This window comes from Volvox carteri, assembly GCF_000143455.1.
Source record: "Volvox carteri f. nagariensis unplaced genomic scaffold VOLCAscaffold_52, whole genome shotgun sequence".
Classification (NCBI taxonomy): domain Eukaryota; kingdom Viridiplantae; phylum Chlorophyta; class Chlorophyceae; order Chlamydomonadales; family Volvocaceae; genus Volvox; species Volvox carteri.
Window position 1 is genome coordinate 552,161 of NW_003307595.1, and position 11,721 is coordinate 563,881.

At 52.0% G+C, this 11,721-nt stretch overlaps 2 protein-coding genes across 2 annotated transcripts; one reads left to right on the forward strand and one right to left on the reverse strand.

The window, feature by feature from the left end:
* The first annotated feature begins 992 nt into the window (after positions 1–992).
* VOLCADRAFT_83295 (uncharacterized protein) lies at positions 993–6,250 on the forward strand. The gene is made up of 10 exons (XM_002955465.1): positions 993–1,116; positions 1,211–1,404; positions 1,811–1,961; positions 2,384–2,451; positions 2,772–2,865; positions 3,354–3,496; positions 3,922–4,041; positions 4,274–4,457; positions 4,718–4,794; positions 5,091–6,250. The coding sequence occupies exons 2-10, from the start codon at positions 1,393–1,395 to the stop codon at positions 5,187–5,189; spliced, it is 948 nt and encodes a 315-aa protein (XP_002955511.1). The 5' UTR covers positions 993–1,116; positions 1,211–1,392; the 3' UTR covers positions 5,190–6,250.
* A 684-nt stretch (positions 6,251–6,934) lies between these two features.
* On the reverse strand, positions 6,935–8,241 carry VOLCADRAFT_106852 (uncharacterized protein). Its single transcript, XM_002955515.1, has one exon. It carries the CDS (start codon positions 7,790–7,792, stop codon positions 7,379–7,381), a length of 414 nt encoding a protein of 137 aa, XP_002955561.1. The 5' UTR covers positions 7,793–8,241; the 3' UTR covers positions 6,935–7,378.
* Between the last annotated feature and the right edge of the window lie 3,480 nt (positions 8,242–11,721).

Genomic DNA, 11,721 nt, shown 5'->3' on the forward strand with positions numbered 1-11,721 from the left:
CTATCGGCGATGAGTGCGCGCCTACGGGCGCCATTCAAACACGCTGTGCGACACATGGATGCTATTCCACGTTCCTGGCAACTTGCAATGTGGCCCCCTGCTGGTTACCGGCAAGAGGGCGACCTTCGACGGGGGGAAGGGGCATACGCGCAAGGTCGTTAAACGATACGTCGATGGAGGTTTTTCGACGTCCAGGGTTTTTCTACAGGCGACAGACAGAAGGCAAACAGACGCGGAACGGTTCTCCGGGCGTACAGTGCTTTGAAAACTCTGCCGGGGCCATGTCTTGTAGTTTTACGGGATTCCAAGGCAGCCGCGCAGTGCCGGGCTGGAAGCTGTTGACGCGGCTGGGAGCTTGGTTGTGACCAGCAACCTGAATTTGATGGTTGCCAACGAGGGCTGGTACGCAGACAGTTGCTGCAATGAAAACGAGTGAATTAATAAGGTCTGAAACGGCCCTGGCCTGCGGCTCATGTATTGGGCGAAGGACAGTGCTGCTTAAACAACGGCCAAGCTAGGATTGCACTATGGCACGATGACATCACAAACATATGTGGCATTGGACGCGGTACTTATCTCCAGTAAATTTACTAGCCGCAGGGTGTTACCTCTATTGCAAAATAGCTTCAAAGATTTGTGATGGCATTCCAACTCGAGCTAGGTCAAGTGTGAGGCAGGCGAGCTCAAGGCCCAAGTATAAGAATTTGTCAAATTATACCTAATGAACTGAGCCAGTCAGGTCTGACGTGTCATGCATCAGCTACCAGCTAGCCGTTGCTGAATGCTTACCATAGGACGTCCGTTCCGTCCGCAAAATTTCCACTTCCAGGCGCGACGAAACAAAGTTATAAGCTTATCATGTAACCTTCGTAAGTATACGGGCTTGCCGGCTGGCAGGTTTGTTGCCGTACAGAGTAAGGGCGGTTGTCCGTCGTCAGCATGGTTATGAACATACAAAGCCGAGATGACCGTATTGTAAGTACAAGTGAGTCCATACATCTTACCTTGTGTGATTTTGACGGCTTAGGTCATTTGCTTGTCCCAGTGAGGCTTGTGGGCTTGCCCGCCGTAGTATACAACCACCACCAACTTTCCAGCGAAGGACGCAGACACCCGGTAGGACGGCGCTCCTTTTAATTTTGAACGATCAAGTATCTGGGATAGGTTGCAATGTGTTCATTATGTCGTTCTGCGTCGTTGCTGTTTACAGGCTTTCGCTTTCGCTGGTCTCATCTGAACGACGCCGCTAGAGGCTGGGACCGCATCGTGTCGGACGGCACAAGAACTATCGCATTTGACTGAATTACATATTGGTTTTCAATTTGGGTTTTCGATTGCGGATTCGAGACCGTCAACCGGACCGGGAGCCAAAGGCCTAGGCACAGCAGCAAAATGGCACAGAAGGTACGCAAATGCCCAGCGCTATTTGTATATTGCTATCACAGAGAGACTGGCAAGGATTTGTGACCTTTACAAGCACACGTCCTTCGGTCGTTCGGCACGCATGGTGCTCCTTTGCTACTCAACAAGCTTCCATCGTGCAAAATGGAGATTGCACAACAAACTGACGTTCATGTCTCTAATATTATGTTTTATATCCAAACCAGCTCATGTGCCGTGCGTCCCCTCCCCATCCGTCTAATCCCCAAGCAGTGAATAATAATTGCGTGTCGCGTACTCGGTACAGATAATCATATAACACGGTGCCATCGCTATAATGTGTTCATTCCGCATGTCTACTGGCTTTTCCTTCCGGACTAGTATATCCATCTGGCTGTCATGTCGGTCTGTCCTGCTTGATTTCCCAAAGGTTATCGAGCTTCCGGCTGCAGCCGCGGCAACGACCGAGAAGTCTAGCGGCAGCAACGCAGCCATCTTGTTCATCCCTAAGTCGGTGATAACCGAACTGTACACCTCGGGCATCTCTGTCGGAACCGCCAACACAGCCACGAATCCTCTAGGTAAGTACTACGGGTCGTATTTGCAGGACATTACGGCATGTGGAGCCATTCTATTCTACGAATGCCTTGCCAGGCGCCTTTTATCCACATGACTTTCTCGCGGGGGGCATTCCGTAGGGACCCAAGGTTTTCCCGTCTGAAATTTTCGCTCTTCTATGGACCATCGATTTTCTGGCCTATTTATATACCATGGCACGGTCTGTAGACCATTCCATACTATGATTCTGTTTACGATCTAATTCTTGACCCTATCTATTATACGATGGCTCTCTTTCTATAGGCGATAAAGAAATTCACCGGACGCCACTGCGTTGCTGCAGTACACATGCACACGGGCACTGGAATATTTAATAGTTTTTCGTCTCTGCCACTGTGCTTGTTTCGCCAACGACGTGTTTCGCCATGCTTCTCTCTCCTTGCAGATGTCATTAAGGTTCGACTGCAACTTGCGAGAAACCAAGTTGCCGCTGGTGTCAAGCCACCTGGCATGGTGAGAGCAGCCAGGGACGCTTCGTCATGGCGGGGCTCGTCAGACTGACGCGAAGTATTATCTCATCCTCAGGATTCAGGACGTTGGAATTAATGCCACCATGTTGACATTGAAGCAGCAGTATCCTGGAACCACTTTTGTCAGCGTTTCGCTACAGCTTAGTTTGATTTGTCATCCTGCACTCTACGGTACATTGTCATGCCTGTCAAAAAAAATATCTTCATGAAAGGAAATTTAGCCATTTTTACCTGATAATAATGCTATTGCTGCTTCTATCGCGGCTTGTGTAATGCTGGCGAAAACTTGTGATGCTGATGCAGGTGGCGACTGGCATCTCGGTGGTTCGGAACGAGGGCATCCCGGCGCTCTGGAGCGGCTTGGGTCCCTCCCTCGCACGAGGGTTCTTCTTTGGCGGTGAGGGTGTCGAAAAAAATATTTTTAAAAAGTAATTAATTTAGGTTACCACCTAGGTATTATATAAAAAAATATTTTTAAAAAGTAATTAATTTAGGTTACCACCAATTGATTTGTTCGCGAGAGCGGTTACCGATGAGAGGTTAATTATCTGAGATGATAATCTTTTGGTATATTAGTCTCTACTGCAGTGCACGGCCAGCTGGCCCGATGGCTCTACTCTTCGGGAGTCTGGAGCCCACTGTAACAACCACACACACCTAGGTTCCCCTTGCTTGTTCAATCATACATCCATTAATCCTGCATACCTTTACACAAGGGGCGAATTTCGCGTCTCTGTAAAGCAATGGTAGTATTTTTTTCACCTGCAGCACATGCACGAGCGATAGGTCGTGATTCGTACAGCATGGGCAGCAGTGTGTTGTGGATCTTAATATGTTGTCAGCCGTTTCCTTGTTGTGTGCTGTGGGCGGCCCTGCGCACCTCAGGGGCTCGGTTGGGGTTGTACACGCCCATCAAGACCGTAATCTGCGGGGAGGCAGCAAAGCCAACGCTGGAGATGAAGGTCCTGTCTGGGTCGATAAGTGGCGGCCTCGCGGCGGCCGTGACATCGCCCATTGAGCTGATCAAGGTGGGAACGAATGGTGGCCATGTGGTCAGATTGTTAACCACTGCCGTGTCGGCATTGGCATTACGCGTTGTTGAAGCCACCGGCGGTAGAAACAATAACACGTGACGTGTCCCCACAACGGATGCAAGGGGCAATGCCGGAACCGGTGCCGTACATTATAACCCGCAACTGTCTGCCAGCCCCTCTTGTCCAGCGACTCTCTTCGAAGCTCCTAGGATTTAGAAGTGAGTGTACGGGTCGTTATGACAGTCAATTTTGTTTCTTACGAAGTGTTTTCCGAGACGCACGGACGGTCTTGAATCCTAGAGAACAACGGGGGAAATCTGCGGGGGAAACCCCGCGTGTTTCCTACTCTGCAAACCCAGAAGTTGAAAATGTGATGCTAAATTGACGGTTGGTGGCATCCCTTTTTTCAATTCTCGCAGACGCGTCTTCAAGCGGCAGGACGTGACCCGACGGCGGCTAAGACGAGTATGGGTGTTATCCGTGCTGTCGTGGCGCAAGACGGAATCTCCGGGCTCTGGAAGGGAGCTATGCCCGGCCTGGTGCGTTTCTGGTTATTAAGAATGTTGAGTTACATGATTTAACATCTGTCCTTCCTTTCCCTTCCGTGCGGCATCGGAATCGCTTTCTATTGGGAATTGCTCCAGACAACCGAAATCGGGAAGAAGGGAATAAATTCATAAATGCAAAATTAATCCCGTGTCGCGGCTCGCGTACTGTGAAATAAAATTTCATCCGCCGTTTGTTGCTGTTTGGTTGTTTCTTTGGCTACAGATTCGGTCTGCTATCTTGACAGCGGCGCAATGTGCCACGTACGATGAGGTGAAACGCGGCGTCGTGGCGACTACTGGCTGGAATGATGGCGTTGCGCTCCATCTCACCAGCTCGATGATTGCCGGTCTTGTGACAACCACGATTACGAACCCGATCGATGTTATCAAGACACGCATGTTCGTCGGTAAGCAAATAATGACACTCCCCACGTTTTCGCCTAATTGCTATCTGTTGAAGAATTTAAAAGCGAATATAGATTGCAATTGCCTGTTCACAGCCGTGTACGCGGTTGCAACGAAAACCGATAGAACTCAAATTTTGAATTCAAATTCCACATGGAGGACGGAAATTCGTTTGGTAACACATCTCTTCGCGAGAAGAGGTGTAATCGGTTAATTAATCCGCTTTCACTTCTATTTTTGATTTCACACTGCATGGCTGCAGGTGGCAAGACGTTCAGCGGGCCAATTGAATGCGCGAAGCACGTACTGCGGGCGGACGGCCTGGCTGGCTTCATGAAGGTATGTGAATTTGCAATGGGCAATTTAAGTCGCACCAAATGTTGTTTATCATGGTTTCAGGGTTGATTCTGAAAATGACCGTTTGGGAGTCGTCGAGTGGTTGGGAAGTGGTTGCGATGCGTACGATGAGATCGGGCCCACCATGTACTGGTTTGGCCGCGTTATATCGCATCAAAGTCAGGACGCTGCATGCCAAAACATCAACCTGCAAGGCGACCATGGCTCGCAAAGCGTCATGGCCCGCAGGCGTCAGTAGATGTACTGACTTCTTTTCTTGCCGTAATGATGCATTGCAGGGCTGGTCTGCTAGCTACGCTCGTCTGGGTCCCCATACAGTCATTATGTTCTTGACGGCGGAGCGCCTTCGTAAATATGCCGGACTGCAGAGCCTCTAACAGCTTAATCTTGACGCCCGGTAGTTTCTGACGAAAATGAACTGTGTCGACTGGTCGACAGGCTCTGTCGCGTTTGGAAAAAAAGCAAGGCGCCTGTTTTAGCGTAGCCGCCCAGTTTAGTTTTACCTTGTTGGTGACGCCGTGTTCGGCCGTATTTTTGGGGGCCCAGCGGGTTAGGTGGTGATAAGGAAAGGGTTGCGACCAGCGATGTTTTCCGGCAAAAGCTGTACCACAGGGCATGTCTTCGAAATGCGGGCAATTAGGGCTTTCCTAACTTTCCTGTTTTCTTGAAAAGTGTGTGGATAGGACGGGGCATCAATGATAGATGCCATGGATTGACCGAGGACTGAAGAGGCGGGGGTCGACACTTTGTATGTGTGCGCTTGGTGTGTTTACGTATTATTGAGGGCAGGTGGTGCTATTACGGATCTGCTGTTGCTACTGCGGCTGTTGTTGGGGAATTGTCATGGGTTTTCGCTGCATATACGGCAAAGAATAGTGATAACACAAACCGTCGCGATGGGTTGAGCGTTGTGGAACTGCTGGGCTTTTTTGAGTTGTCGCTTCTTGGTGAAGTACTGGATAGGAGGTTCTGTACTGGAAAGGTGGGGGATCTGCCGTTGTGGCTATATAATAGTGGACAACCACCTTCGTGCCATGCTCATGCACGTGCAAGCATGCTACACGTTTTCTGCGCATGGATCGCCACACGTGTCACCTTGTATTTGGCGTGCTCCCTTTTGGCAAGAGCTGTGTCCCGAAGGGAATTATATGAGCTCCTGAGAGGGGAAAAAGGCCAGGTCGCGCCAGTGACCACCTTTGTGTGTCATGGCGGACATCGCGACCGTATTCGCATTCGGATATTTGATAAAGATTGCGAGCACCCAAGCTGTGCAAATGCAAGAGCAACGATGCATATGTTGTAGGTGCATATAGTCCGTCCCCGGTCCAATTGGTTATGTGGGTTTTTGGAAACTGAACTGCTGCGCGTATTGAGAGCTTTTATGCTTTCTCTGGACGGAGCAGCAGGAGTAGTCTCACAACAGTAAGAATACACTTTTTCTTCCTATTAATTGCATGAAAATGAACTTGACTACTACTTACAACAGCTCCTTCCCATCGAAACCCAAAGACGCGTGTACAAAGATTTGCTCCACACAGATAAAACTTCTACCGATACAAACACTATTCTTATGGCTAGCCTGCACTACAGCATTCTCACAAATGGGGACAGGTTCACAGCCACTTCACTAATTACTCTCTTTCTGCTCCTTCCAAATACAAGCAACCACTAGCATACAACAACAACCTCGCCTTTGCAATTACATCATCCCACAAGCCCGCCAGTCTAACTTGCAAGGAGAAAATCGATAATTGCACACACAGACGTGCTATGCGCCTCCTCCTGCTTCACTGGAAACGGTCAAGCAGCCGGCACTACCGGCCTCACATGCAGCGAATGAGAGGCTCCAAGGCAGCCCTCGAACACAAACACCGTGCTAGTGTGTATGTCTGGTACCGTGCCGTGCAGCAGAAGACTAGCAAGTCTCTAACGCTAAGCCTCAAGAATGCATTACCGTCCTAGGCGGTATGGCTAAGTATCAACTCGCGCCGCAGTTGCCACGACAAACACCTCCAAGCTCGGGCTATGCTTATCACCTGTCGGTTAGGTAATAATCAGCTAGACAGTTTCCTGTGCATAAGTCGGTTTGTCTCGGAAACCAAATAAACTTGGCACTTGCCTAGCATTTTACGCTTCTCGCAAGTAAATCACGGCATGGCAACGAGGCCCACCGCGCAGCTGCTACAGGCGCACATTAGGAGGGGGAACGATTCCCAAAGCGCCCTGCCCCTGAAGCTGCAGCGCAGTTGGGTTCTTCTTCGCAAACCTTGCAACGTTCGGCATCTCCTCTCCAGTTTTCCACTACACCACACGCTCCGTCGCGTCCGAGTACACCCAAATCCTTAGCCCTAACCTGTCCATTGCTTTCCACAACAACTGAACTAGGGTCCAACAATATCCAGAAGCATGATACGAGAAGGCTGGGTCCACATGCGATGAAGCTAAGTAGGCATACCCAGGACGGAGCTCACCGTATCCAGCTCTCTCTGCGCGCTCCAAGTCCCACACAGCGCAACACCTGAAATGGGTTGCTGCGCAGCAGCGGCAAAAGCCGGCGCTCAGGCGATTATTGCTGTTCCGGGACTGGCTCCCCTGTAGCTGCCCCTGCAGGGGATGGGGGAGAAGCCAGTGCAGGCATGGGGACTGGTGCAGGGGCTGATGAACTGTTGTTTGACCCGTTGCCGTTGCCATTGCCTTTCCCAAAGAGGCTGAGAGTAGCCGTGTATCGAGATGGCACGGTCGCGAGGTAGCCGTCCAGGGAGGCAGACATGAGGATGAAAGCCTGTTGGACCTGCTGAGCCTGCTGTGCTGACGATTCGGGAGAGGCGAAAGTAGCTGCGGCCAAAGCCGCGCGCTGCAAGTCTTTAATATGCTCGTCCAAGTTCTTGTAGGCCTTCATGGCATCAGCAGCAGCCGTGTAGTCGTAGTTCTGGAGGAGCGCCCACGGCAGGAAAAGCGCTGCTTGCCGAAGGTCAGCCATGGGTGCCAGATTAAGATCAATGCTGAGAACATCATACCTCCCTGTTTGGATTTGCTGGGCGATCTGCTGCCATGTCCTCGGCCGAGTCTGATTGATTATCGTCCAATACTCCCGAACCCGCAGGTTGCATGGAATGTCAGAGACGAAGTCATACGTGAAGATCGTCGGATCATTCGGCTGTGGAGCAGGGGCCGGCGTGCTAACTGGGAAGGCGATGGCCGGAGGAGGCTCGCCTTGAGTGGGTGGTGCTGGTTCAGCAAATGCGCCAGAAGAACTGGTGGCACTCAAACTAATTAGGAGCGTTAGCACGGACCGACGTGATGTTTGGGGTGCACTATGCGTGCTTGCATAGACGATTGAGACGCCCCGAGTGAATCGGCGTCCGACTTGGTTCCCAAACTTGCGGGTCCTGCAACGCAGGCTGGAATCTAGGTACGTGTGGTAGGCCATCCTGTCACTGTAAGCAATCTGCATAGCTACAAGGGTCAAAAAGGGGCAAAAAGGGTCGTACGCCCACTTCTCCGATTATGCTCTGCTCTTCATGGAATGGAATAAAGTACGGTTGAAACCAAGAAGCCTTCCAGTTTGGACATGGAATCCACTTGAATATACTCTTCTCTCAGATTTTCACTGGTGCTGACGAAGATCCTCATGCAAGGCCTAAATAAATTTCCTTTAGGTAAGCGTATATATAGTTGTTGATTATAGTGTTTCAGGTTCCCTGCCTAACAGCCTAAGTCCCTGCAAACCGCGTTAAAACTGCCTAACGGTAATCGCTGGCCATCGTCGTTTCCCTCGTTTCCATGCTTCTGTGACCCGTGCATCCGTCACCTGTAGGAGACCTTGAAGCTTATCCGCATTTTATTACGATATACGGAGCACCAACATGGTTGGTCTCCCTAAGTCGCCTCTATATCAGGTCAGGCCGAAGCCAGAACGGCCTGCCTGGTACACGTGTCGAAAATGCCCAGCCCGAACGGCCCGCTTGGTACACGTGCGTTTTACACTCTTCCGAATATGACATGGTCAATTGTTTTTACGGCCGAATATTCCATTCCCGAAAGATCCACCTAATAATTGACTGGATTTTCGCGGGGTTTTTAGGGTTCGCCCGACTGTGTGGGGCTGAGTCCAGTTCAAACCCCCAGCCGGGCTGGCGATCGTCAGGGCCCACGGTTGGAAGGCGGGGTATGTGAACAGGAGGTAGGCGGAAAGCATCCGGACCCAGGAGTGGAGGCCGCCATCTGCCCTCCTCGTGCCTCCCGGCACCACCCGTGGTTCCTGCAGGTCCACCTGTCCCTGGCCCACATGACGCGTTAGATAGCCCGAGGGCTGCTATGATGACGCGCACAGCCCATACCGCGTGCCGAGCCTGGATGTGCTGCTGCAGGGGCAGCAAGCCAGAACCCCCGGGTGACCGGTCAGAAGATCCTTAGGCACACCTGTCAAGCGTCTGCCAGGATCATAAAAATCTGGGCCCTGATGTCGGTCGACTGGGCGGGCTGCTAGGCGCTCTATCTCATCCAGCGTGCGGTTGGGGGGCAGCCCACCATGCTCCATGTGCCAGGTGACTGTCTGCAGGCCGTACATCGTGTGCCGCTGTGGCTCGACCGAATTCCAACAGCGGGAAGCGGGAGAGTCAGCCGCTGCAGTTGCCGCTTGGCTTCCCCGAGTCTCTCCATCCAGTCGGGCTGTGGCGAGGATGGCTGGTTGTCAATTGGCAGGTTCGGGGCAGTGGCAGTGGCAGTGGTCACCACCTTGAGGCCTCCGATTGACTCCTGCTCAGAGGCTGCTGATTGGGTTCAGGTCTGGCTTGCAGGCTGTGCCTGCTGCTGGTTTGGTTGGTCAATCCACAGCAGCTCCACTTCATCAAGATTTAGGCGCTGGCCGGATGCCCGGGCGAAGGTGTCCCTGGCCTGGGGGAACGAGGGTACTGACTTTTCGCCACCCAGTGCCATTTCCGTGTCGCCTGCATATTGACACGCGGTGACTGGTTAAATGAGTCAGCGGGTTGTGGTTTGATCCCCACATCTTGGCTCCGGAACCAGCATTGTAGGGCCTGGGTGACGAAGAGATAGGGCAAGGGCACGAGGGGACAACCTTGCCGTACCCCTGCCTCCATGTTCACCGGCTTGGACTTGTAGCCATTCACCATTGCGCGGGGTCACGTTTCGCTCAGCAGCAGTCGCACCCAGGCGCAGAGCTAAGGGCCCTGCTCCCCTGGTCTCCCTCGCCGCCAGGAGGAGGAACCCGTGATCCATCGTGTCGTACGCCTTGGCGAAGTCCAGGAATGCCAGGAATGCCCCCTGCGGTCTTGCTTGTGAAGGAGGTGCGACTGGTGGAAAAGCACACTGGCCCCAATCAGGCGCTTGGGTAGGAAGGCTGATTGCTCGGGGGTGATGGCTGGGCCCAGGGCGGGGCTTAGGTGGTTAACCAGCACAGCACTTTGGTGAGCAGACGGTAATCCGAGCAGAGCAGCGTGATGGGAGCTCAGGAGCTCAGGATCGCCTCGCTCGGGTTTATGAACCTTTCAGGCGTGCCATAGAGTCTCCTAATAGTATGGAAATGCGAAAAAAATATTAGCATGTGACCAGCAAGGCAAATGCTTTGGAACAGATTCAGAAGGTGTGGAGGAGTTTTTGCGCAAACGGACTGGTAGCTTCTGAATTCTGGTCTGATCTTGACGGATATCCGCTCTTAATGGGGGGCCACAGGTTTGCTGCTGACCAGTACGGCCGGTACAATCGCCCATACGGCCAGTACAATATGTAACATCTTGCCTTGTCTTGTCGGTGCTGCAACTCCTTTATAAGGTGCGGGAGCATGAAAATTATTTGTATTATGGAATATCATTGCATAAACATGCTGCAGAGCTACTGCAGTGCCGTGTTGGTCCTCCTCGGGCAGTAGCTACCACCCACGAACATCAAAATGCTTTGCGTGCGTGTATTTCCAACAGCTGCTTTAGAGCATTTCGCATCACCATTGCGTAACAACTGTTGCAAGCGGCCTTAGGCTTGCGTGCGCTGGGCCGGTTTGTACGACAACAGCACGGCAAATCGAACTCCAGCTTTGGGTGGTGCGCGGTGGTAGGGTTTTTGATATAACCCCTCGCAGCCTTTATCCCGGCGCAGAGAGCGTGGGTCTGGTGTTTGTGGTTTCGGACTTCTTTGTCGACTGGGCGGCTCGCGTTAAATCCTGAGGGCCCCCGGTGCCCTGCCGAATCTTCGAGAGCTCTATCGGCTGTCTAGGGAGTTGCGGTTCTGCCGGTTGGTGCCACTGATTGGATAAGTTCCCCACCCCTCGTGACCTCCATCACGTACTGGGCATCCCCTTTTCGTGGGCCGTGTTTAATGGGGCATCCCCTTAGAAGTGTTACTGGGCAGGCAGGGGGGAAGTGGCTCTGGTTGCCTGTTGCTATCCGAACGGGGCTCTTAGGGCCCTGTGGGTGTTTCCTTTGGGCCTTATCTGCCAGGACAGTGTTAGAGTCATCAGCTGACTGGGCATCAACCACTGATCTATTTGTCAGGATTTACTGTAAAATCATTCAGTCAATTGCCAGGGATGGCGCCGGATGGCTAAAAGTTTTGTAATGGGAATCATCCGTCTTTCGGTTGGGGGGTAATCAAGGCTCCTGTGATAGCGTTGTGTTAGCAGTTGTCAACGCAGCGATTATTGTGCATGAAATAGAGGGTCCCACGCGCCCTGGGAAAATCCGGAAGATGTCGTGCACGGGGAAGTGTGGCCTTAGCCATAGGTTCACACACCTCGCCAACTTTTATTATAAACTTAGGGTTCAATTAGTCAAGTCAAGTTTATAGGCCGACAGAATAGTGAGAAGGCGCAGCTAGATGCATGGTCCAGCGCACAGAGACTGTTACTATCTAGCGCGATAGTGCAGCCTCGGCGGCTACAGCTGCAGCTGCAGC

What these genes read in the sequence shown, in the direction of transcription:
- VOLCADRAFT_83295 (XM_002955465.1), top strand. An exon ending in CGCCCATTGAGCTGATCAAG is followed by an intron (nt 3,497 to 3,921) that starts GTGGGAACGAAT and finishes CAATTCTCGCAG; the next exon opens with ACGCGTCTTCAAGCGGCAGG. An exon ending in GCCTGGCTGGCTTCATGAAG is followed by an intron (nt 4,795 to 5,090) that starts GTATGTGAATTT and finishes GATGCATTGCAG; the next exon opens with GGCTGGTCTGCTAGCTACGC.
- VOLCADRAFT_106852 (XM_002955515.1), bottom strand. Translation starts at nt 7,792, where the DNA reads ATGGCTGACCTTCGGCAAGCAGCGCTTTTCCTGCCGTGGGCGCTCCTC.